The sequence below is a fragment of the Thamnophis sirtalis genome, unplaced genomic scaffold, assembly GCF_051295495.1.
Source record: "Thamnophis sirtalis isolate CommonGarterSnake01/CBP01778 unplaced genomic scaffold, rThaSir2_p1.2 scaffold_4, whole genome shotgun sequence".
Lineage (NCBI taxonomy): Eukaryota > Metazoa > Chordata > Lepidosauria > Squamata > Natricidae > Thamnophis > Thamnophis sirtalis.
The window spans coordinates 138474047-138500016 of NW_028261384.1; the positions used below are offsets into that span (position 1 = coordinate 138474047).

The 25970-nt window shown below is 45.9% G+C and overlaps 1 protein-coding gene across 1 annotated transcript; it reads left to right on the forward strand.

Annotated features, from left to right (window-relative positions):
- The first annotated feature begins 6259 nt into the window (after positions 1–6259).
- Positions 6260–25239, forward strand: PABPN1 (poly(A) binding protein nuclear 1). The gene is made up of 8 exons (XM_087714225.1): positions 6260–6700; positions 11244–11351; positions 12766–12772; positions 16873–16940; positions 17032–17138; positions 18809–18896; positions 22029–22183; positions 24182–25239. The coding sequence occupies exons 1-8, from the start codon at positions 6299–6301 to the stop codon at positions 24219–24221; spliced, it is 975 nt and encodes a 324-aa protein (XP_087570351.1). The 5' UTR covers positions 6260–6298; the 3' UTR covers positions 24222–25239.
- The last annotated feature ends 731 nt before the right edge of the window (positions 25240–25970 follow it).

Genomic DNA, 25970 nt, shown 5'->3' on the forward strand with positions numbered 1-25970 from the left:
AAGGAAGGAAGGAGAGAACGAAGGGAGAAAAGAAAAGAAAGAGAAAATAAGGTGAGATATGGAGGAGAGGTAGGGGAAGAAGAAAGAGGTAAGGAGAGGTGGGTGGGAGGGAGAGAAAGAGAAGGAGAGGAGGGAGGAAGAGAAAAAGAGAAGGAGAGAGGATAGGAAGGAGAAGACAGAGGGTAGGAGTAGGGGAGAAGTAAGGGAAGGAAGAAGGGGAAGGAGAGGAGGAAGGAAGGAAGTAGAGAACGAAGGGAGAAAAGAAAAGAAAGAAAATAAGGTGAGATATGGAGGAGAGGTAGGGGAAGAAGAAAGAGGTAAGGAGAGGTGGGTGGGAGGGAGAGAAAGAGGAGGTAGGAAGAGAGAAAAAGGGAGGGAGAGAGGATAGGAAGGAGAAGACAGAGGGTAGGAGTAGGGGAGAAGTAAGGGAAGGAAGAAGGGGAAGGAGAGGAGGAAGGAAGTAGAGAAGGAAGGGAGGGAGAAAAGAAAAGAAAGAGAAAATAAGGTGGTGTCATAGCAGGTGCGAAAGATGGTAAATAATACATTCCAAATTATACCTTATACCCTTTTAAATGGAATAATAATAATAATAATATAAGAATGGCAAAGAAAAGGAATAACTATGTGAATGTATACCTATAACTGCATGTAAGAGAATAGATGACAGTAAAAATATATTTTGTATTTTGTAAATCTTGCCTTTTTTTATAACCTTCAATTAGGGGGGAAAAAAAGAATCAGGTCACCCCCCCCTGAAGAGGAAAATATGTAAACACAACAACGGAAAGAGGGGATGGAGGGAGGAGTAGAAGGAATGATAGGAAGGAGGGGAGAAAGGAGAGGAAAAGGAGAGAGGGAAAAGCAGAGGAAGAATTGGAGGGAATGCAAGAGTAGGAGAGAGGGGAGGAAAGGGAAGAAGAGGGGAAGAGCAGAGGAGAGGAAGGGGAAGGAGAGAAGGGAAAGGAGAGGAGGAAGGAAGGAAGGAGAGAAGAAAGGAGGGAAGGAAGGAGGGAAGGGAGAAGGAGAGAAGAAAGGAGGGAAGGAAGGAGGGAAGGAAGGAGAGAAGGAGAGAAGAAAGGAGGGAAGGAAGGAGGGAAGGAAGGCGAGAAGAAAGGGGGAAAGGAAGGAGGAAAGGAAGGAGAGAAGGAGAGAAGGGAGGGAAGGAAGGAGGGAAGGAAGGAGGGAAGGAGAGAAGGAGAGAAGAAAGGAAGGAGGGAAGGGGGAAGGAGGGAGGGAAGGAAGGAGGGAAGGAAGGAGAGAAGGAGAGAAGAAAGGAGGGAAGGAAGGAGGGAAGGAAAGAAGAAGAAATAGGATTGTTGTAAAATAAGATGGGTGTATGGGATGGTAAGAAAGCAATCTCAATTATATCGTCAATTGTAGGGGAGAAAAATTGTTATAAATACATATTATTAACAACAGTTATGAGATTATATAATTGTGAATGTATATATGAGAAATAAAAATTTATAAATAAAAAAAATATAAAGCACAATATAGGCAAATAATACTTGATCATAAGTAGCTAAGTCTAAATAAATAAAGAAATGTATATAAAAATGGATAACGAATAAGGAGATTATGAATGCAAGACAGAAATGTATAGTAGGGAAAACACTAACAGCAAAGAAATCGATTCGGAACTGCTGTATGATATACGATGGGACTTATTGTTCCTATGTTGTTTTTAAGTTATGTGGTTATTTTTGTTAATGCGTTTATGTGTTCTGTTGATGTGCTTATGTCTATAAAATGAAAAAAAATAATAATAAACTGATGGGTTGGAAGTAAAATCCTGGTCAATTCAAAACCAGGAGAAAGATTCAGGAGCTGATGAACTGAAGCTGCTGGAGAGGTCTCCATTTATGGGTGGTCCTCGATTTAGGACCACAACGGAGCCCCCACATTTCCGTTGTTAAGTGAGACATTTGTTTTTTCCCCCAATAGTTTGTATTGAACATTTTTACCTTTAAAAAAAACAGGGGGGGAAAAACACACACCAGTGCGTTAAGTGAGACATTTGTTAAGTCAGTTTTGCCCTGCTGCACAACCTTCCTCGACACAGTTGTTAAGTGAATCACTGCTGTTGATAAGTTAGGAACCCGGTCGTTAAGGGAATCTGGCTTCCCCGTGGGTTTTGCGGGTCGGACGTTCGCAAAAAGAGATCGCACGGGGGGGGGGATCCGCATGAGCTCCCCTGCGCCTCGTTTTTGCCCCCCATGGCCTCCTGCAGCACTCGGCCGGCTGAACATGGACTGAATGGCCCATTTTTTGGCCCGTTTGTGCTCCCCCCCAAAATGGAGGGTGAAAACGAGGCGCGGTGGGGGCGCAAGTGATCCATTTTAGCCGCCAGGCCTGATGTTTCCAGGCCTGCCCTGCAGGCCGGGTTTAAGCCCCCTGTGGGCCAGATTTGGCCATGGGCCGGATTCAAGCCCCATGCGGGCCAGATTTGGCCCACGGGCCGGATTTAAGCCCCCTGAGGACTGGCTTTGGCCTGTGGGCTGGATTTAAGCCCCCTGTAGGCCGGATTTAAACTCCATGTGGGCCAGATGTAAACCTCCCGCGGGCCAGATTTAAGCCCCATGAGAACTGGATTTGGCCCGTGGGCCAGAGTAAAGGCCCCCGCGGGCCGGATTTGGCCCGCGGGCCATGAGGTTGGCGCCCCTGCCCTAGAGTAACTATCCTATCAGCAAATTCTGGTGAAGGCTGGTTTCTAGCCTAGCAGAGGCCTTCCTGCATATAATTGTCAAGCTTTAGCCTTATCTGAGGAGATTAGAAAGGAATGCAATGTCGTTTCTTTTCAAGGCCAGCCTGGCTTCTTACAATTCTGTGAAAAGAAATTCCCTTTCCCCACCGATGAAGAATCTGCATCTTCTAAAATAGTCTAATCTGTATTGCCCCTATCTGGCTTCCTGGGTGGCGGTCAGGGTCAGGTCTAGCCTTGGGGAGGGGAGGGAATGTCAATCCTTTGTGGCTTTGTCTTTGTATGACTCAATCCTTAATCCTGTCAATTCAGACGGCCTTCCAGTCTTCAAGTTGGGGTTTACTTGAGGTCATCCTGGCTGGGAGGTAGGGATTGCTTTAGCAGCTTCTTCTTCTTCTTCTTCTTCTTCTTCTTCTTCTTCTTCTTCTTCTTCTTCTTCTTCTTCTTCTTCTTCTTCTTCTTCTTCTTCTTCTCCTCCTCCTCCTCCTCCTCCTCCTCCTCCTCCTCCTCCTCTTCTTCTTCTTCTTCTTCCTGGATCTCCTTCTCCTCCTTGTTCCTGTTCTTCTTGTTCTCCTTCTCTTCCTTCATCTCCTTCTTCTCTTCCTTCATCTCCGTCTCCTCCTCCTCTTCCTTGTTCTTCTTGTTCTTTGTTCTATTTTATTCTATTCTATTCTAATTTTCCCTTTCCTTTCCTTCCATTCCATTCCATATATATTATTCCATTCTATTCTATTTTATTCTATTCTATTCCATATTTTCTATTCTATTCCATTCCATATATATTATTCTATTCCATTCCATATATATTATTCTATTCTATTCCATTCCATTCCATATATATTATTCTATTCCATTCCATATATATTATTCTATTCCATTCCATATATATTATTCTATTCTATTCCATTCCATTCCATATATATTATTCTATTCCATTCCATATATATTATTCTATTCCATTCCATATATATTATTCTATTCTATTCCATTCCATTCCATATATATTATTCTATTCCATTCCATATATATTATTCTATTCCATTCCATATATATTATTCTATTCCATTCCATATATATTATTCTATTCCATTCCATATATATTATTCTATTCTATTCCATTCCATATATATTATTCTATTCCATTCCATATATATTATTCTATTCCATTCCATATATATTATTCTATTCCATTCCATATATATTATTCTATTCTATTCCATTCCATTCCATTCCATTCCATATATATTATTCTATTCCATTCCAAATATATTATTCTATTCCATTCCATATATATTATTCTATTCTATTCCATTCCATTCCATATATATTATTCTATTCCATTCCATATATATTATTCTATTCCATTCCATATATATTATTCTATTCCATTCCATATATATTATTCTATTCCATTCCATATATATTATTCTATTCTATTCCATTCCATTCCATTCCATATATATTATTCTATTCCATTCCATATATATTATTCTATTCCATTCCATATATATTATTCTATTCCATTCCATATATATTATTCTATTCTATTCCATATTTTCTATTCTATTCTATTCTAATTCTCCTTTCCCTTCCCTTCCATATATTGTTCTATTCCATTCCATTCCATATTTTCTATTCTATTCCATTCCATATTTTCTATTCTATTCTATTCTATTCTGATTCTCCTTTCCCTTCCCTTCCATATATTGTTCTATTCCATTCCATTCCATATTTTCTATTCCATTCCATTCCATATTTTCTATTCTATTCTATTCTATTCTATTCTATTCCATATTTTCTATTCTACTCTATTCCATTCCATATTTTCTATTCTATTCTATTCTGCTGTTACGACATGTAATATTACACACGTACTTTTCTTATCTAATTTTTCTGATATTATACCTAATAAAAACAGCTTCTTTAGCTTCTTCTATGGATGGTTTTTCTCTGCCTTCTGGCGGGGGGGGGGGAGTTGAAAATAAAGAGAGGGGAGGGGGGTCTTATGATTTTTCCTACACACGTTTTTTTTATTCTTCTATTCTTTTATTTTTGTTTTGTTGTATTGTTTAATTATAATCATTCCGACCGGTCATCAGCACCTCCAATGTATGTATTTTTTTGATGTGTCATATCCTATAAAAGGACTTGGCACCTTCCTTAACGCAGGCAATCCTCTCCCTTACGATGCTTCATTTAGTGACTGTTCAACATTACAACGGGATTGGGGAAAAAATTGCGATGTATGACCCTTTTTCACACTTAACGACCGTTGCAGCGTCATGTGATCAAAATCCGGACACTTGGCAACTGCTTCGTATTTGTGACAGTCGCGGCGTCCGGGGTACAAGCCAAGGCCATGGGGAAGCCAGATTCACTTAACAACCGGGTTCCTAATGCTAACAATCTCAGTGATTCATTTAACAACCGCGGCAAGGAAAGTCCCTTATGTTTCACTTAACAACAGAAACGTTGGCCTCAGTTTTGGTCATAAGTCGAGGACTACATGTAAATGTGGCGGGTTTTTTTTTTAATTACTTGGTGATCCTGATTTTACTCCCTTTTACTGCATTTTTTTAAAACCCTGCAAAGCGGTATATAAATCTAAGTTCTATTGGCATTAAGGCCTATTTTCGCCCCCCAAACTTCCGAAAGGAAACCGGAAGTTGTGCTGAAGGGTCTATTAAGACTGTAACCCTTTGGGCTACGCACGGGGCGGGGCCAAAGGAGCCGTTAAACGTTCTTTCCTTTAGGAGCCAATCAGAAATGTCGGCTTTCCCACCTTGGTGTGGGAAAACGAAAGGGCGGGCCAAAAGGAAAAAAGAAAAAGACTCGACCAATTAGAATAGAAAAAGAGGAAGGGTGTTCCGCCCCGTGGACTAGACCGTGTGCAAATATTTGCATAACGTCACTCACTTACGCAATCTCTGTTTTGGCTGATTGGCTCAAGGCGGGCTGGGAGGCCCAATGAAAGCATCAGCGGATAGGATTGACAAATTACTTTTCCGCCAATAAACGACGGCTATACCTTTTAAAACAAAAAACATGCCAAGCGACCAATCACGCATCGAGGATTAAGATTGGCGAGGGAAAGGCGGCCAAAGTCCACCTCCCTTGCCTCTCAACCTTTCTTTCTTTTGCGCCCGTCAATCTTTTCCCACGGGGGGGTGGGGCTTCCCAGACTGACACCACCCTCCTCCATTCAGCTCCGTAACCCAAGCCAACAAAGGCACAGGTGGGGGAAAAACCCCATCGCTCCGTCCCATCAGCGAGCGGCAACGCTTGGAGGGCGGGCCCCCTCAAAAAAAAAAGAAAAAAAAAGAGCGCCCTTCGCCTCCAATTCACCATTTTGAAGGCGGTCCCGAACCCTTCCCCCAATCGGCGACGGACGCCTCTTGATTGACGGCCGCGCCGGACCAAACGAGGAGCCCGGGCTGAAGGCGCGAGGCAGAGGGCCAATAGAGAGCGCCGGAGCCGGACCAATCGGAGCGGGCGCGAGACGGGGTAGCCAATCGGAGCGCGGCGAGGGGTCGGCGAAGGCGGGCGGGGGCAGTGGCGGCGGCGGCGGCTGAGGCGGCGGGAGCAGCGGCGGGCTCTATGGCGTCCGTGAAGGGCACGAGCGGCGGCGGCGGCGGGCGAGGCGCCATCGCGGCCTTGGGGGGCGACGGGGAGCCGGGCGGGGGCCCGGGCGGCGGCCTGCCGTCGCAGTACGGGAACGGGTTGGGGGGAAGCGGCCCCGGGGGGGAGCAGGGCGGGGGGCTCCGCGTGGAGGAGGAGGAGGAGATGGTGATCGAGGCGGCGGGCGACGGAGGCGGCGGCGGCGGGGGGAGCAGAGGCGGCGGCGGCGGCCCTAGGGGCGCCCTCTCGTCCTCCTCGCTGCCCTCCCGGGTCGGCCAGGCCGGCGTGGGCGCCCACCACCACCTCCCTCACCCCGAGGAGCTGGAGGAGGAGGCCGGCCTTGGTGAGGGCGACCCCGGAGACTCCGCCATCGAAGACCCGGTGAGCACTTGGATCGGGGTGGGGGGGAGAAAAGGGGTCGGGGGGCTTTCTGGGTGGGTGGGTGGACGATGGGGAGAAGGAGGGAGGATGGAGGGATGAATGGAGGGGGAGAGGGAAAGGAAAGCATTGTTTTCCTTTTTAAAAAGGAAAGATTCAAAGAGGAAGGAAAGAACTTTAAAAAGGAAAAATTAGGAAAGAAGGAGGTGGAGATAAGTGGAAGGAAGGAAGGAAGGAAGGAAGGAAGGAAAGAATTTAAAAAAAAGGAAAGATTAAAGAAGGAGGGAGGGAGGAAATGGGGATAAGAGGGAGGGAGGAAGGGAGGAATTTTAAGAAGGAAAAAGTAGGGAGAAAGGAAGAAAGAAGAGAGGAAGGAAAGATGGGGATGAGTGGAAGGGAGGAAGGAAATAATTAAAAAAAAGAGATGGGGATGAGTGGAATGAATGAAGGAAAGAATTTTAAAAAGGAAAAATTAAGGAGGGAGGAAGGAAGGAGGTGGGGATAAGAGGAAGGAAGGAATTTTAAGAAGGAAAAAGTAGGGAGAAAGGAAGAAAGAAGAGAGGAAGGAAAGATGGGGATGAGTGTGGAAGGGAGGGAGGAAATAATTAAAAAAAGAGATGGGGATGAGTGGAATGAATGAAGGAAAGAATTTTAAAAAGGAAAAATTAAGGAGGGAGGAAGGAAGGAGGTGGGGATAAGAGGAAGGAAGGAATTTTAAGAAGGAAAAAGTAGGGAGAAAGGAAGAAAGAAGGGAGGAAGGAAAGATGGGGATGAGTGTGGTAGGGAGGAAGGAAATAATTAAAAAAGGAAAGATTAAAGAGGAAGGAAAAAGATGGGGATGAGTGGAAGAAATGAAGGAAAGAATTTTAAAAAGGAAAAATTAGGGAGAAAGGAAGGGAGGAGGTGGGGATAAGTGGAAGGAAAAAAAGGATAAAAAAGGAAAGATTAAACAGGAAGAAAGGAAGATGGGGATGAGTGGAAGGAAAGAATAAAAAGAAAGATTAAAGAGGAAGAAGGGAAGGAGATGGGGATAAGTGGAAGGAAGGAAGGAAAGAATTTTAAAAAGAGGAAAGATTAAAGAAGGAGGAATAAAATGGGGATAAGAGGAAAGGAGGAATTAAGGAAAAAAGGGAGAAAGGAAGAAAAGGGAAGGAAAGATGGGAATGAGTGTGGAAGGGAGGAAGGAAGGAAATAATTAAAAAAGGGAAGATTAAAGAGGAAGGAAGGAGCTGGAGATGAGTGGAAGGAAGGAAAGAATTTTAAAAAGGAAAAGGGAGGGAAGGAGATGGGGATATGTGGAAGGAAGGAAAGAATAAAAAGAAAGATTAAAGAGGAAGAGGAAGGAGATGGGGATGAGTGGAAGGGAGGAAGGATGGAATTTTTCAAAAACAGGAAAGATTTAAGGGAATGGAAGGAAGGAGGCGGTAAAGTCGGGAAGGGAGGAAGGAAAGTTAAAAGAACACGGTAAGGAAGGAAAGAATTGAAAAAACGAGGAAAAATGGAAAAAGGGTGAGCGGTAGGAAGGAAGGAGATGGGAAATGAGGAAGGAAAGCATTCAAGAAAGCAAAAATGAAATAGGAAGGGAGGAGATGAGGGAAGAAGAAGGGAGGGAGGAGAGAAGAAGAAAAAATTAAAGTACGAGCTTGGAAAGAAGGAATGGATGGGAATAGAAGAAGGAAAGAATTGAAAAAGAACAAATAAAATAGGAAGGGAGGAGATGGGAATAAGAGGAAGGGAAGAAGGAAAGAATTTAAACAAGGAAAAAATGAAAGAGGAAGGAAAGCAGGTGAGATTTTTTTTAAAAAAAAAAACCCTCTTCCTCCTTCCTGACCCGGATCTGTCTCTTCTCCTCCCCCCCCCCCCCCCAAAATGCCTGGCTGGAGAACAATAAGAGGGATGGAAACCCCTCTTTTAAAAAAATAAAAAATTCAATTTTTTAAATTTTATTTTTGGGACTAGACCCCATTTTGCTTCAGCACCAGATCAGAGGAGAAAGAGCTGGGTTTTTTTGCGCATTTGAAGAAAAAAAGGGATGGATAGGGAAGGGCGACTGTTTGCTGGGGAGGGGGAGATGGGATGGAGCCATGGGGCTTCATGGGAGATGGGAGGGAGAGGATTGAAAAGATTGGGGTGGGGGGTCTTTCCCTGGGGGGATTGGAGGTGGGGTGTCTGGGAGACATGGGGCTGCTTGGGAAAACATGTATGCAGGATGCTTTTGATGGACGCTAGAGCTGCAGGGCAGGAAGAGCCTCCATTGCGTCTCAGCGTGGGAACAAAGAGCGTTGAGCGGAGGATGGGAGCTTCCCGCTAATTGAGCCAATCTGGGGAGAAAGACCCCCTTTTAAAGGCAGAGGGGGCTTCCGTCCTCTGGAACAATGGCTTCGGGGGCAGCCCAGATAGAGCCGGGCGTTTGTAGGGGTTTAAAATCTATCTATCTATCTATCTATCTATCTATCTATCTATCTATCTATCTATCTGGTTGTAAAATCTATTTATATCTATCTATGGGGTTGTAAAATCTATATCGGGTTGTAAAATCAATCTAATCTATATCGGGTTGTAAAATAACTGTCTAATTGTAAAATCTATATCTATCTATCTATCTGGTTGTAAAATATACCTATCTGGTTGTAAAATCTATCTATCTATCTATCTTATCTATCTATCTTATCTATCTATCTATCTATCTATCTATCTATCTATCTATCTATCTATCTATCGGGTTGTAAAATAAATCTATCAGGTTGTAAAATAAATCTATATATTGGGTTGTAAAATCTATCTATCTATCTATCTATCTATCTATCTATCTATCTATCTATCTATCGGGTTGTAAAATCTAGAGGGTTGTAAAATAAATCTATCAGGTTGTAAAATAAATATATATTGGGTTGTAAAATATATCTATCTATCCATCCATCATCTATCTATCTATCTATCTATCTATCTATCTATCTATCTATCTATCTATCTATCTATCTATCTATCTCTATCTAGAGGGTTGTAAAATCTATCAGGTTGTAAAATAAATCTATCAGGTTGTAAAATAAATCTTATCAGGTTGTAAAATAAATCTATATATTGGGTTGTAAAATATATCTATCTATCTATCTGGTTGTAAAATCTATATCTATGGGGTTGTAAAATAAATCTATGGGGTTGTAAAATCTATATCGGATTGTAAAATCAATCTAATCTATATCGGGTTGTAAAATAACTGTCTAATTGTAAAATCTATATCTATCTATCTGGTTGTAAAATCTATCTATCTATCTATCTATCTATCTATCTATCTATCTATCTATCTATCTATCTATCTATCTATCTATCTATCTATCTATCTATCTATCTATCTATCTATATCTATCTATCTATCTATCTATCTATCTATCTATCTATCTATCTATCTATCTATCTATCTATCTATCTATCTATCTATCTATCTATCTATCTATCTATCTATCTATCTATCTATCTATCTATCTATCTATCTATCTATCTATCTATCTATCTATCTATCTATCTATCTATCTATCTATCTATCTATCTATCTATCTATCTATCTATCTATCTATCTATCTATCTATCTATCTATCTATCTATCTATCTATCTATCTAGAGGGTTGTAAAATAAATTATATATTGGGTTGTAAAATATACCTACCTACCTACCTATCCATCCATCCATCCATCCATCCATCCATCCATCCATCTATCTATCTATCTATCGGGGTCCAGAATTCCCATTGCGAAGTGAGATGGTTGTTTGCCTCTGTTTTACAACCGACCTTCCCACGGTGGTTAAGGGAATCACAGGGTCGTTAAATGAATCCGGCTTCCCCCATTGACTTTGCTAGTTGGAAGCTGTCCAAAAATTTCACAAATTTTGTGTGATTTTGTGACAACCCCCCCCCCCCCCCCCCCGGGGCAGCGTAACAATTGTAAATATGTGCTGGCTGCCAAAATTTGATCAGCGTCACTGTGGAGATGCCGTGGCCGTAAGCGTGAAGACCGGGGGTAACTCATTTTTTTCAGTGGTGTTATAATAGCAAATGTCACTAAACGAATAATTGTATGTCAAGGACTACCTGTGGTTGCGTTGTAGAATGGATGCAGGTAGTCCTCGACTTACAACCGTTCTTTAAGTGACTATTCAGAGTTATGTCGGCGGTGAAAAAAGTGTCTTAGAATCATTTTTCACCATTCCGGCATCCTCGTGATCAAAACTTGGCAATTAACTCACATTTATGACGGACGTGAGGTCTCGCGCGATCCCCCTTTGCAACCATCTGACGAGCAAATGGGGAAAACCAGATTCACGAAACAACTGTGTGACCATCCAAAGGTTGGAAGGATGGTCATAACCTGGGGGCCAAGCGCGCTTAACCAACGTCTCGTTCAGCAACAAGAAATATTTAGGCCCCAGCGTCGTAAGTTGAGGACTACCTAGACTTCTTTCAGAAGGAGCCTTTGGGTGGGAACAATTCGAAAAGGACATTTTATTTTGTTTTATTTTGCTCATGGCTGCTTGCCCATTTCTCCCCAGGAGCTGGAAGCTATTAAAGCCAGGGTACGAGAGATGGAGGAAGAAGCCGAGAAGTTGAAAGAGTTGCAAAATGAAGTTGAGAAGCAGATGAACATGAGCCCCCACCCGGCAACGGTGAGTCCCCCCTCCCCAATAACATTTTCCTGGAAATTCTGAATTTTAGCCATCCTCTCAATGAGGAGAGCGTTTTAAGTATTAAGGGTTGTAGACACACATACACAGTGTCATATAGGAGTGTGAGTTTGCGTTTATATCCGTGAGTATATATGATGACAGCCTCTTTGGTCTAGTGCAGGGGTTGGCAACTTGCGGCTCTGGAGCCTCTGCTGCAGCTCCCTGTCGCTGGTCAGCTCCACAATTGATAGGGCTTTCGGTTAGGACAGGTAGAGGAAAAAAGACGCTGCGCTAGGAGGAGACTCTATGGTGGGGGAACGCGACTTCCCGTCAGCTCCAGAACGGGGAGCTTCCGATTAGGACCTTTGTGGCTCTTGAGTGTTTAAGGTTGCCGACCCCTGGTCTAGTGGTTAAGGCACCAGGTGAGAAAGCGGGAGACTGTGAGTTCTAGTCCCACCTTAGTCATGAACGTCGGCTGGGGATCCTTGGCCCAAATCATATCCCTCTCCCTCTGTTGAGAGAGACGGCTATTCAATTTTGACATAGATGGCCTCTTTCAAACCAGTGGTCCTCTGTCCAAAATGGGGAGTTTGCTGTTTTCCAAAGAGTGATCGTTTAAATCAGTGGCAGTCAACCTGGTCCCTACCGCCCACTAGTGGGCGTTCCAGCTTTCATGATGGGCGGTTAGGGTTTGCTGTAACTCTGCTTTATAAATTTTATAAAGTGACTTCCCTACTTTATCAATCACCATGACTGTGGAACCGGTGGGCGGTTAGAAAATTTTACTACTAACAGAGATACAAAAAGTGGGTGGTAGGTATAAAAAGGTTGACTACCCTTGGTTTAAATGCATGGATTGGATGGTGGAGGAAGGGAAGGATTTACGCTCCTTGCCGACAGCTGGTCCTTTTCATTGGCATCCATTCAGCCCGTCGTTCAAGCCACCTGGAGGTTTTATCTCTGTTATCCCTCACCTGAGTGGTGGAAATGTGCGCGGGGGCCTTCTTGGAACTCTCGAAAGGATTGGGTGTTGGAGATTGGAGAGAGGTGAGGTCGTATCCCTCCCCCTCTGTTGAGAGAGGGGTGTCCAATTGGACACAGATGGGCTCCTTGACCCTTCCTCTTTCAAACCAGCGCTCCTCTCTGTCTTCAAAAGGACGGCCTTTAAACGCAGGTGGACTGCTGAATTTAGTCTGGATGGGATTTGACCTCCTATGTTGCGCCATTGCGTTTCGGAAGTGGCTGTTTTGTTTCCCCAACGTACAGTGCGCACCTGTGTTGTGTTGCCTGAAGATCCTCCTGAGCCCACTTGGGATAGCCACACATTCGGAAGGTTTCCTTGATGTGTTCTCCTTCTTTTTTCTTCCCCATCTTTGCTGGTAGGCAGGCCTCCAGTTCGTTGGCGTAGGGCTCTGGTGACTTCCGTTTTGTGCTCCAATGGGGGGGGTGGGGTGGGAATCAAAATGTAAATATTGATTCGCGGCGGGGGAGGATGTTTCTCTAAACTTCAATGTTGACTTCTGTCTTGTTGGTTTAGGTTAGAATAGAATAGAATAGAATTTTATTATTTGTATGCCGCCCTTCTCCGGGAGGACTCAGGGCGGCGAACAATTCAAAAGGGGGAAAAGGGGGAACATAAAACGAAATACAGATAATTAAAATAAGCAAGAGTCACACCGCCATACAAGTCGAGAGGGGAAGGGAACTCATCACCCCCAGGCCTGCCGGCAAAGCCAGGTTTTGACGGCTTTTCGGAAGGCCTGGAGAGAGGTGAGGGTCCGGATCCCTGTGGGGAGTTCATTCCAGAAGGCCGGAGCTGCCACAGAGAAGGCCCTCCCCGGGTAATAGCCAGATGGCATTGGCTGGTAGATGGCACCCGGAGGAGGCCAACCCTGTGAGATCTAATGGGTCTGTGGGAGGTAATTGGCAGAAGGCGGTCTCTCAAGTACCCAGATCCAATACCATGAAGGGCTTTATAAGTTACGACTAGCACCTTGAAGCGTATCCGGAGACTGATCGGTAACCAGTGCAGCTCGCGGAGGATAGGTGTAACGTGGGTGTACCGAGGTGCACCCACAATCGCTCGCGCGGCTGCATTCTGGACGAGTTGAAGTCTCCGAATACTCTTCAAGGGCTGCCCCATGTAGAGCGCATTTATTAGCATTTGTATGCCGCCCACTCTCAAGAGACTCTGGGCGGTTCACAGATAAACGGGACATATATAAAAAAATTAAAATAAAAACAAACATTAAAATTACACAGCATGCACACAGCTTGGAGCGGGGCTGGATAAAATCAACAGCCCCAGGCCTGCCGGAACAGCCAGATCTTAAGAGCTTTACAGAAGGCGGAAGAGTAGTAAGGGTCCGGATCTCTACGGGGAGATCGTTCCATAGGGCCAGAGCAGCTACAGAGAACGCCCTCCCCCGGGGAGCCGGCAACCGACATTAACCGGCCGATGGCACCCGGAGGAGGCCCAATCTGTGTGATCGTATTGGTCTCTGGGAGGTAAATGTCAGGAGGCGGTCTCTTGGGTAGCCAGGTCCTAAACCATGTAGGCTTTAAAAGTAACGACTAGCACCTTGAAGCGTGTCCGGACACCAATGGGGAGCCAGTGCAGCTCGCGGAGGATAGGTGTAACGTGGGTGTACCTAGGCACCCCCACTATCGCTCGCGCGGCTGCATTCTGGACCAACTGCAGTCTTCGAACGCTCTTCAGGGGCAGCCCCATGTAGAGCGTGTTACCGTGATCTTGTCCTGCGCAAGCCAGGAAAGCCAGAGACTCTTTTCTATAACATCTTTCTCGTGCGGATTTGATGTGTCTCTCCACGGTGTTGATCTGCTTGATGAACGCTTGCCAATTCCTGGGTTTCGATCTTGATCAAGTATCGTCGACATACCTGTGCCAGTGAGTGAGAGGAATTCCTGGGAAGGAGTCAAGGACTTTGGTTTCTACCTCTTCCATGTAGAGATTGCACACAGGGGGGCACATGGCACAGTTGTGTTTTTGTCTGTAGAACTTTCACTGTATTTAAAAAAAAAAATCAGGCTGAGTGGTCTGGGCCGAGGTTGGTTCTGTCACCTTAAGGGGCTGTCCGGCGTGCCTCCCTCAATAACCAAGGAAGAAAACTCCCAGCTCCATTGTTCGTGGAATTAAAATACTTATAGCAATAGCAGTTAGACTTATATACCGCTTCATAGGGCTTTCAGCCCTCTCTAAGCGGTTTACAGAGTCAGCATATTGCCCCCAACAACATCCGGGTCCTCATTTTACCCACCTCGGAAGGATGGAAGGCTGAGTCAACCTGAGCCGGTGAGATTTGAACAGCCGAACTGCAGAACTAGCAGTCAGCTGAAGTAGCCTGCAGTGCTGCATTTCACCACTGCGCCACCTCGGCTCTTTTACTGGTTATGAAAAGAGAGCCGCGAAAGTAAAGCAAGATCTGAGCCAGGAAGGCGCGAACAAGTACAGATCAAATGATAACCCAGCCCCCTCCCTCCAACGCCCCCACCCCAGGGTCCAATCCGCAGCTCCCTTGGGTGTCATGTGGGGGGTGCATCTCCAAAAGGCATCATCAGGCTGGTAATGCAGGACGGTTGGCCTTGACCCAGGTCCAAACAGCAGCTGCAGAAGATGGGTGAGAAGAATACTCCATTTTTCATACCATTTATTCCCATCCCAAATACCTGTCCCTCCCCTCCCCGTTTCTATGGCAGCCAATAGTAAGCAAGCAAAGCAGGGGCTGTCTTGTGGCGGTTGTTTTTTCTGGACTGGACCCCCGGATGAGATCCATGGTTTCCTACGATGTGACTTAACCTTCTTCCCCTGCATTCCAACAACCAAAGCTGTCGTGGTAGTGAAGAAGACACGACCCCTTAGGTGACAGCACCAACCTCAGCCCAGGCCACCGAAGGGCCTCTACTTGAACACTACCTGTTTTAAGTACGATGGTTTCTACGGACAAAAACGCAGGCTGCCCCATGGCCGACCTGTGTCCCACATTGTGGCCAATCTTAGAAACCAAAGTCCTGGAATCCTTCCTAAAAAATTCCACTCACTCACTCACTGGTGTATGTGGCCCAGGGGTGGGTTCCTGCCAGTTCTACCTCTTCTATAGATTTGTTCCACAAATCTACAGTGCCGTTTAGAACCGATTTCAGCTCCTCCCCCCGCCCGTCCGCACATCTTCAAGATGGAGAGCGAGAGGAGGAATTCTGGGAGTTGAGGTCCACAAGTCTTAAAGCTGTCAACTTTGAACACCCCTGAGGTTTTTTTTTTCTAAGGGTTAGGGGTGCAAGGGTCTTGTAACTTGACAGCTTTAAAACTTGCATGCTTTAATGCCAGAGTTCCTGAGCCAGCATGACTGGAGGAGGAATTCTGGGAGTTGAAGTCCACAAGTCTTAAAGCTGTCAAGTTTGAACACCCTTGGAGGTTTTTTTCCTAAAGGGTTAGGGATCCTCCACCATCCAACTTGACAGCTTTAAGACTTGCGTGCTTCAAATGCCAGCGTTACTGAGCCAACATTTTGGTTGCTAAGCAAGAGCGTTGTTAAGTGAGTTTCACCACATTTTACAAGCCAATCCCACAAAGCAGGCCACACCTACAGAAGAGGTTCTAAAATTTTGGAAACCCACCACTGATGTGGACGATACCTGGATCAAGATCAAAATGCAGGAATTGGAAGCGTTCATCAAGCAGATCAACGCTGTGGAGAGAGACCTCAAATTCGCGCGGGAAGATGTTACGGGAATAGTCTCTAGCCTTCCTGCTTGTGCATTAAGGAAGACCGAAGTCTTAACGTTGAAGTTTAGAGAATCAATATTTACATTTTGATTCTCACCACCCGCCGGAGCACAAAATGGAAGTCATCAGAACCCCACACCACACCACCGAGATGAAGGCCTTGCCTGCCAGCAAAGATGGAGGGGGGGGGGGGAGAAGGAAAGCACACCAAGGAAGCCCTCCGAACGTGTGGCTATCCAAGTGGGCCGTCATCAAATCGTCCCCACAGGACCTTCTCCAAAACAAGACAACGAAACAACGTGGTATATGCAGTACAATGCAGCGAGCCATCTGTACGTTGGGGAAACAAAACAGCCGCTTCTGAAACGCACTGGCGCAACCCATCCGGACTAAATTCACCACCTCTCTCCAGTCTCCACATCCAATCCTTTTACGAGTTCCAAGAAGGCTCCAGGCACATTTCCGCCATTCAGGTGACTGATAACAGAGATAAAACCTCCAGGTGGCTTTAACGACTGGCTAAATGGATGCAAATGAAAAGGATCAGCTGTCTGCAAGAAGTGTAAATCCTTTCCTTCCTCCACCATCCAATGAGAGCCGAAGAGGAGAAGCAAAAGATCTTCGAAGAAATGCCAGAAAGACCAGCTGCCTCTTGGAAAAGCATCTTTTGGGTAGAACCTGGATGACGGGGAATCTCTATAATGTTCCCTTCCACCTGATTTAATCATTCTCTCGTTTGTTTTTGTTTTTTCTTTCTCTCTCTCTCTCTAGCTGGTCCGGTCATCATGTCTTTAGAAGAAAAGATGGAAGCCGACGCCAGGTCGATATACGTAGGAAATGTGAGTTTCCCCCTTCCCTCTTAGCTGTCTTCCGAGCGAGGACCAAACCAGCAGGCTCACCTCCTGAACTGGGACCCGTCTTCCATTTCAGGTCGATTACGGGGCAACCGCAGAAGAGTTGGAAGCCCACTTCCACGGCTGTGGTTCCGTCAACCGTGTGACTATCCTGTGTGACAAATACACGGGCCATCCCAAGGGGTGAGTTGAGTTTTTCGTGTGTGTGTGTGTGTGTGAGAGAGAGAGAGAGAGAGAGAGAGAGAGGCTGCTTTCAGATTGGATTGGATTTATTCGATTTGTATGCCGCCTTATTCCCAAAGGGACTCAGGGCGGCTGAACAAAAGCCAAGGGGAGGGGAGAACAATACCAAAAAGTAAGACAAAAGGACGATACAAACAATTTAAAAAACACAACAAGCACAGCCAAGTCGAGTAGGGGTGGAACTCAACAACCCCAGGGGTTGTTGACCTCAGAGGCAGACGAGCAGCTGGAGCCTGTTCCCAGTGTGCGCATGCGCAGAGTTGCCAGACGAAGGGAACAGCTTATTTATTTATTATATATTAATTAGACTTCTATACCGCTTAATAGGGCTTTTAGCCCTCTCTAAGCGGTTTACAAATTTTTTAGCAAATTGAGTCAGCAACTTGCCCCCACAGTCTGGGTCCTCATTTCACCCACCTCGAAAGGATGGAAGGCTGAGTCGACCTTGAGCCGCTGAGATTTGAACCACTGAACTGCAGATCACAGTCAGCTGAAGTGGCCTGCAGTACTGCACCTTAACCACTGCGCCACCTCGGCTAAAGAACAGGGGTTGACTTGGGAGTAAGGCCACAGGTGGACGGTGAATGGCCCCTCCCAGAGGAAATAAAAGAGGAGCGAAAGGGGAGTGGAGTTTGCAGGAGGCCATTTAGTTCCCTTGGTTCGGGACTCTCCGAGACTCCTTGCAAAGTTTGGCAGATATCAGCCTGGCAGCTCTCCAAGCCAGATGAGGTCTGTGACTGTAAATCCTCCCTCGAAAGACTTTGCTGGATGAGAATGAGCAGAATTCACAGTCAATAAAAGGGGTTTTTGTCGGGACAAGGAGTTGGCTTCAGGCCCTTGGGACGCCTCTCACAACATTGGGTTTTGTTTTACTTTTGTTTTTTTCCTGTCCTCGGGTTTAATTCTGTCAGGATCAGGAAAAAGGGAGTTTCGGTTTACCTGGGAGAGTTTATTTTTAGCCTGATTCCCCTTATCTTAATGGCTCTACTTAAGTGTTCCTGTGGTCAGCTTTGTTACTTCTGTTAACAGCCTTTAGCAGGGCTGCTCCGAGTTTTCCTTTCAGCTGATGCTTCTTGGTTTCCTTCAAGGGGAGGGGCTGGCTTAAGTCTTTTGGTCACTGCTTTTGTGGTTCCTGGCACTGTCCTTTGGGGTCCGCTTCCCACAATTGGTACCTAGGTACGCCTCCACCCTTTTGTTTAATGACCTTTTGAAGTTACAGCGGCGCTCAAAAAAAGGGGACTCGTGACCGTTTTCACACTTAACGACCATTGCGGGCACCCCTGGGGTCACGGAAATCCAAAATCTGGATGCTTGGCAGCTGTGTTTACGACGGTTGTCGTATCCTGGGGTGTGTGAGTGTGTGTGTCTGTCCTGTGATTTCCTTTTGCGACCTTCTACCAAACTTGGGAGCCAGATTTGCGTCGCAGCTGTGGCGAGCAAGGTCGTAAAATGGGGGGGGGCAAAGCTTGTTTGAGCAACTGCCTCGCTTAGCGACTGACATTTGGCCCCCACCGGTTGCGGTCGTAAGCTGAGGACTGCCGGCGAGTGAGCCTCCCGCGGAATAGTAATGAAACGGTCTAATGCGTTTTTCTTCTGCCCGTTTTCTCAAGGTTCGCCTACATTGAATTTTCCGACAAGGAATCAGTGCGGACTTCCTTGGCGTTAGACGAGTCCCTCTTCAGGGGGAGACAGATCAAGGTGGGTATGCCCTTCCCTCTCTCTCTGTCTCTGTCTCTGTCTCTGTCTCTCTCTCTCTCTCTCTCTCTCTCTCACACACACACACCCCTATGCCCGATTCCTGAATAGTAACTTTTGCAGCCAATCTATGGCACACAGAGCCCTCTGTGGGCATGCACGCCATTGCCAGCGGCTCTTCCGGGTCCCGTTGCGCATATGCGCGGCAGCCAGCTGGTATCTCTCTCTCTCTCTGTGTCTCCCTCCCTCCCTCTCTCTCTCTTTCCTTTTATTTAGCTTATTAACAGTCAGTGTTTTATTTCCCTTCACAATTACAAAACAGTCCCAAAAAATTTCGAGCCTACTAGGGGCTTGGGGGATGAGGGTGGGAGGATTGCATGTTTAACTCCCACAGGAGCAAAAGGGGGTAGTTGCTTGCACACGTTTGTGTGCGTCGGCCTGAGTGGTCCTTCCCCTGAGTGTGACTGTCGGCCTTCCAAATATCATCCAGAATTAAATCCGAGTTCAAGGCATAGCTTTCATCAAATTTTCCAATTTAATAAGAGAGACCTGTTGGTACAAACTGTGGAAAACCCGAATCTGAAAGCTTCCTGGGTTTTCCACCCAGTTGAAAGTTCAAGAGCTTGCCCCCCACAGCCTCAAGTCCATCACATGGTCCAATCTTCCTCTGCCACGCTGGCATTTCCACCCATCTAGTTCCGGTCAGGTGCGGAGACAAAGGATGACCTTGGGCTTCGAGAAGGGAATGTTTTATTTTGACAACAACATTCTACTCCTTACGATCCGCCCTCCCAGTTCCCCACTAATGAAACAGAATAGAAAAAAATAACCCAATAACCCAGCCAGTTCAGAGAGCATCAAGAACCCCTCAATTATCCTTCTCATCCTTTTTCTTTTCCTCCTCTTGTCTTCTTTTCCTCCTGCTTCACTTCCCAAACCCTGCGCCCTTCTAGCACTGATAATGTTCCTTAGTTGGGTCATGAAACCTACCTACCTACCTACCTCTCTCTCTCTCTCTCTCTCTCTCTCTCTCTCTCTCTCTCTCTCTCTCTCTCTCTCTCTCTCCCTCCCTCCCTCCCTCCCTCCCTCCCTCCCTCCCCTCCCTCCCTCTCTCTCTCTCTCACACACACACACAAAAACATTCTTTCCCTCTTCTCCCTTCTTATTGACAGGACATTTCTCCTTAGCTCTAGATTGTTTTTTCTCCTTGATTCCATCCATTGCTTCTTCTTCTGCTTGTATCTCAGTAGCTGATATTTCTTCCTTCAATCTCTCTCTCTCTCTCTCTCTCTCTCTCTCTCTCTCTCTCTCTCTCTCTCTCCCCTCATTCTTTCTCTCATCCTCATTGACAGGAAATGTCTCCTTAGTTCTAGATTGCTTTCCTCCTTGATTCCATCCGTTGCTTCTTGTTCTACTTGTATCTCAGTAGCTGATATTTCTTCCTTAAATCTCATCCTCTCCCCCCCCCCCCCCCCCCCCCCCCCCCCCCCCCCCCCCCCCCCCCTCTCTCACAAACACACACACAAACACACCCTTCCTTGTGAGAATGGGATGGAAAGTTACTCTTTTACAAAATACATCCAGAGAATCATGAAATACTTTTTAAGGCAATGCCTCTTACTTGCAAGCCTCAGCCCCAAGGCCAGATAAAAACCACAAATGATAAAGAGCTAGTCCCTATCAGTGTCAGCGTGGTCTGAATATTCAAGGACGTAAGCCCACGCGCAGGACAAATTGTAAAAGACCAGATAAGGTGGATCCTGTTGTGACTAGGCAAAGGGGTAAATCACGTTGGTCACGAACACAGAATGTAAGGGATCTTAGGCAGGACGTACCGTATTTTTCAGAGTATAAGATGCACATCCCCCCCCAAAAAGAGAATGAAAATCTTGGTGCGTCTGAATTCAGCATTTTTGGCCTCCTGAAACCCCGTCCCTTCACCAAAATGGACATTCAGAGCGTTTGGGAGGCCTGCAAAATACTCCTGGGGGCTGGGGAGGGCAAAAACGAGGGTAAAACGGGCCGTTTCTTTGTTCCTTTTTGCCCCCAGCCCCCAGGAGCACTCTACAAGCCTCCCGAAGCCTATACATGCCCTGTTTAACTGGTTGTTTTTTGCTCGTTTTTGCCCCCAGGAGCACTCTACAAGCCTCCCAAAGCCTATGCATGCCCTGTTTTTTGGGGGGGAAAAGGGGTCGTTTTTTGCCCCCAGGAGCACTCTTCAAGCCTCCCAAAGCCTATGCATGCCCTGTTTAACTGGTCGTTTTTTGCTCGTTTTTGCCCTCAGGAGCACTCTACAAGCCTTCCAAAGCCTATGCATGCCCTGTTTTTTTTTTTTTTTTATTTGCAAAAAACCGGGCCCGTTTTCACAAAAAATGAGGTGTGCAGAAAGTTTAGGGAGGCCTGCAGAGTGCAAAAACTTTTTTTTTTTAAATTTACCTTTTCAAAATCTTGGTGCTTCTTATCGTCCGAAAAATACGGTGCATTGTGTGGAGTGCGTATATTGTGGAAATGTACCAGTGCCTTGCGTGAAACTCAAAAGAGCGCGCTTCACGATCGCAATCCAACTTGGGAAGGGATTGCAAGGAGGCCTGCTTTTGCAAAGGCGAATTTAATAAACCTTCTTTGTTTATTAAGCAATAATTCGACAGCGAGTGAGTGGGTGTCAATTTTGGATGTTTTAAAAATCTCATACCCTTGAGCCAATTAACTCCAATAGACCGATCAGATCCCACAGATTAGGCCTCCTCCGAATTCCATCCACCGGCCAATGCCGACTGGCGACCACCCGGAGGAGAGCCTTCTCTGTGGCTGCTCCGACCCTCTGGAACGAGCTCCCCGTGGAGATTCGAACCCTCACCACCCTCCAGGCCTTCCGCAAAGCCCTTAAAACCTGGCTGTTCCAACAGGCCTGGGGCTAAAGAGTTTTTGCCCCCCTTCTCGAATGGTATGGTTGTTTTGTGTTTTTAAATTTTGTATTGTTATGTCTCGTCTTTTTTATCCCCCTGTCTGTACCCCCTTCCCTGATTGAATTGTGAGCTGCCCCGAGTCCCCTTCGGGGAAAAGGGCGGCATATAAATGTAATCAATCCAATCCAATCCAATCCTGACCTGCCCGATTCTCTTCCTTTTTTTTAAGGTGATTCCCAAACGGACCAACCGGCCAGGCATCAGCACCACAGACAGAGGCTTCCCCAGAACCCGGTACCGAGGGCGAGGCTCCGGCTACAGTAGTTCCAGGGCCCGTTTCTACAGTGGCTTCAGCAGCAGGCCGCCCCGAGGGCGTGCTTACAGGTCTGACCCTTAAAAAGGGATCGGCAGGTTGGGAGGGAAAGGGACGGGGGGGGGGGGGGGTTCGATCCACGGTAGGTGGTCAGGTTCGCACTTGCAGACGGCTTGGTAACAATCCCCAGGCTTCAAACGCCCGGCCTCCCTTCATTGATCACGTGAAACAGACCCAGGAAAGGGCTCCTGCAAGCAGGGTGGATTTGATTTACCGTATTTTTCGGAGTATAAGACGCTCCGAAGTATAAGATGCGCCTAGCTTTTGGGGAGGAAAAGAAGGAGAGAAAAAAATCTGCCTCTCAGCAATTTGCCGTCTTGCAGCAAACAGCCAGTTTCAGTTTCCATTTCAGCACAGCTGTCCAGGTTACGAATAGCATCCAAATTCAATTAGAGTCCAAGGCGAAGAGTTGTTCAAAGTTCCAATTGATTAAGAGAGCCATGTTGGCACCTCTGGGAAAACCCGAATCTTGAGAGTTTCCCGGTTTTCCCCACCCAGTTGGAAGTCCAAGATCTTGCCCTCACACCCACAAGTCCATCACATGGTCCAATCTCCCACTGCCATTTTGGCAGCTTCTACCCATCCAGTTCCGGTTAGATGCAGAGGGGGCCAAAGACAAAGGATGACCTTGGTTTTCTAGAAAGAATGTTGTTATGGCTACATAGCATCTAACTCCTTACAATCCCATTTTCCCACAATAGAAAATGCATAGTAGAATAATAGAAAGTGTGGCAGGCCAAACATCCACAATAAAAGATGGCTGCGGGCCTGACCGTGACCCGTCAAAAGCGCGTTCCACAAAAGCGCGGTCGACGAAATCGCGTATGTGACATCATCACAACGCGACGAAAAAGATCGAAAAATTGAAATAAAAATTAAATTACAGCAAGCCGATTCACATAAAGGTAAGGGTTAGGTTAAGGGTTAGGGTTAGGTTAAGGGTTAGGGTTAGAGCGTTAGCATTACGTTTAGTGTTAGGTTAAGGGTTAGCGTTAGGTTTTTCGTTACGTTAAGGGTTAGGGTTAGGGTTAGGTTAAGGGTTAGGTTAAGGGTTAGGTTTAGGGTTAGGTTTAGGGTTAGGTTTGGGGGGGTTAGGGGAAGGTTTTAGCTTTATTTTTACATTTTTCGATCTTTTTCGTCGCGCTGTGATGACGTCACATACGCGCTTTTGTCGACCGCGATTTTGTGGTAGAACCGGGCCTGACAACAGCCCGATTAGAACAAGAAAAAAAAAATTGGCCTTTGCCCCCTTCAGTCCCAGCAATTTGCGCTGAATTCGGTATATAAGACACCCCCAGATTTTCAGCTTCTTTTCTGAGGGAAAACGGTGCGTCTTATACATTCTCTATTATAAGTTTCAGGTATTATCCCCAACCGAAATATTTCTGGTGTTAACTCAATACGCTGTTTTATCACACGGCCTTTTGATAAGCAAAATCAACAGGACAGCCATTATTTCAACCGTGTGGCTAGCTTAAAAGAACCGCAGCAATACACTTAACGGCTGTGGCGAGTAGAGTCGTAAAACGGGGCAAAGCTCTATTTTTTTTTACCCGCGTCTCGCTTAGCGACAGGAAATTTTGGGCTCCCTTTGCAGCCGGCCGTTGAGAACCACTCACCCTGATAAAACTCCTCAAATCGATTTTTCCCCCCCAGAAACCTGGGAGCGTCAAAATGTCGTGTTTTTGACCTCTCTGAATTGAAAATATTTGAATGTTTGTTTATTTTTTTGGAATGTTTGTTCAAAAATGTTTGTTCGAAAAGTCGATTAAAGTTTCAAATTAGCTTCAGGATGGCAGAACCCAAAGCAAGATTTTTTTTTTAAAAAAAAAAGTGATAAAAGCAACGGAGATTATCGCCAAAATTCAGTCTTTTTTTTTGTGAGATACTCAATTTTTTTCGCATTTTTTTAAAAAAACCCATTTTCTCTGATTTTTATAAAAGCTTTAAAAACAAAGAAAAGAAAATATACCTCTTTTTATTAACCTGTTTCCTTCTTCTCTTCACAGGGGCCGGGCCAGATCGACCTCATGGTATTCCCCTTACTAAAAACAAAACAAAAACAAACACAAAAATGGTTTTTTAGGAAGGAGGAAAAAAAAAAAGAAAAAAAAATGAAGATTGTTACCATGATGGAAAAAAAAAATTATATATATATATATAAATATATACTGTTGGTGGGAGGAGGATGTTTCTAAACGCTGTGCAGAGAAAAAAGATGGAGGGAGGGGAGAAAGAAAGAAAGAAAAAAAGAGAAAAAAATTGTGGGGCAGACGAGCTTTTGTTAAAACACCTGGTAGTATTGTTGAGAGAGTGAAGTTTCCCTCTCTGCCCTTCCTTCCCTTTGGCAGATTTTTTTGGGGGGGTGGGAAATTCTTCCTCTGCGTTTTTAGGAGTGTGGGGGGGGGGACAATGCTGGGGAGGGCGTCCCCATCCCCTCCAAAATTCTGATTCTTTTGTTCCTCTTTCGTTGCTCCATTGTGTGTCTTTGCGCATTTATTTCCCTGCTTGATTCCCCCTTCCTTCCTTCCTTCCTTCCTTCCTTCCTTCCTTCCTTCCTTCCTTCCTCCCTCCCTCCCTCCCTCCCTCCCTCCCTCCCAGACTAGCCAGGAAGAAGCTGGCATTCAAAGCTTCGTCGCTATCTCTTTTTTTCAGGCGTCCCTTAGCCCAACTTATGTTTCCGCCCATCAATGCCCCACCAGGTTCTGGCTGGCGGTTGCAGAAGGCTTCCATCCCTGCCTCTTACTCTCCATCACCCTTTCGCTCCAATCTCGGAATTTTGTCCTGCACCCAAATGCATTGTTCTAAAAAAAAAAAAAAAGACCGATTCCTGTTTAAAAAACGGGTTCTTCCTTCCCTCCCATCCGGTGCCCGCCATACAGGTCATAGGTGTTTCCCCGTGCCCCCCCCATTTTTTTCCTCCCTCGTGTGTGTCTCTTCTTGGGGGGGGGGCGGGTTGTTATATGCCTTGTTTGAGTGTCTTTATCTTCACAGATTCCTTTATTTTTTAGCCTGAAGAAATACACCGAAACCTGATGCTGTAGAAAACCAGGGGCAGGGGGTGGGGGTGGGGAAATAAAATAAAATAAAAGACCACCCCGGAAGGGCTTTTTTTGGGGTGGGTGGGTGTTGGGAATGATTTTTAAAAAAAAAATAAAAAATAAAAAAAGGAAAAAAAAAAAAAGAGGGGAAAAAAATATTCCAGGTCAGAGGGGGAGGTTAAAACAGAGGAAGAAGCAGAATGTTATAAGGGTGGGAAAAAAATAAAAAAAAATAATAAAGATGTTTTTGGAAGAAACGAGCGTTGGATGTGTGACTTTTCTCGGCCGATGATGAAAGGTGGGTATATTCCAGGGGTGGGTTTCTTGCCCCGTTCCAACTGGTGGCGTCCTTGTGCACGCGCGCGGTGCACACATGCATACTAGCGTCTGTGCGATGCTCCAGCTGCTCCTGGAGGATCGCGCAGGTGCTGTATGCGTCCTGCGCATGCGTGGAAGCGCAGAACTCGTCAAAACCGGGTAACGAGGGCGGGCGGGTGGGCCCTTCGCCGTTCCCGGAAGTCAGTTACTTCCGGGTTCGCCGACCAACCGGTTCGCAGGGACCGCCGCGAACCGGTTGAAACCCACCCCTGGTATATTGCCATACAGGTGGTCCTCGACAGCGGCGGTTCTCTTAGTGACCTGTTCTGACCCCCCTTCCTCGCTCGTTCAGAGACAACAGGCAGACAGACTTAGAAGGAAAGAACTTTATCAGCCACGGTTCACGCTGGCTGTGAGCCCAAATATAAACATAAATAAA

What these genes read in the sequence shown, in the direction of transcription:
- PABPN1 (XM_087714225.1), top strand. Translation starts at nt 6,299, where the DNA reads ATGGCGTCCGTGAAGGGCACGAGCGGCGGCGGCGGCGGGCGAGGCGCC. An exon ending in ACTCCGCCATCGAAGACCCG is followed by an intron (nt 6,701 to 11,243) that starts GTGAGCACTTGG and finishes ATTTCTCCCCAG; the next exon opens with GAGCTGGAAGCTATTAAAGC. An exon ending in TACACGGGCCATCCCAAGGG is followed by an intron (nt 17,139 to 18,808) that starts GTGAGTTGAGTT and finishes CGTTTTCTCAAG; the next exon opens with GTTCGCCTACATTGAATTTT.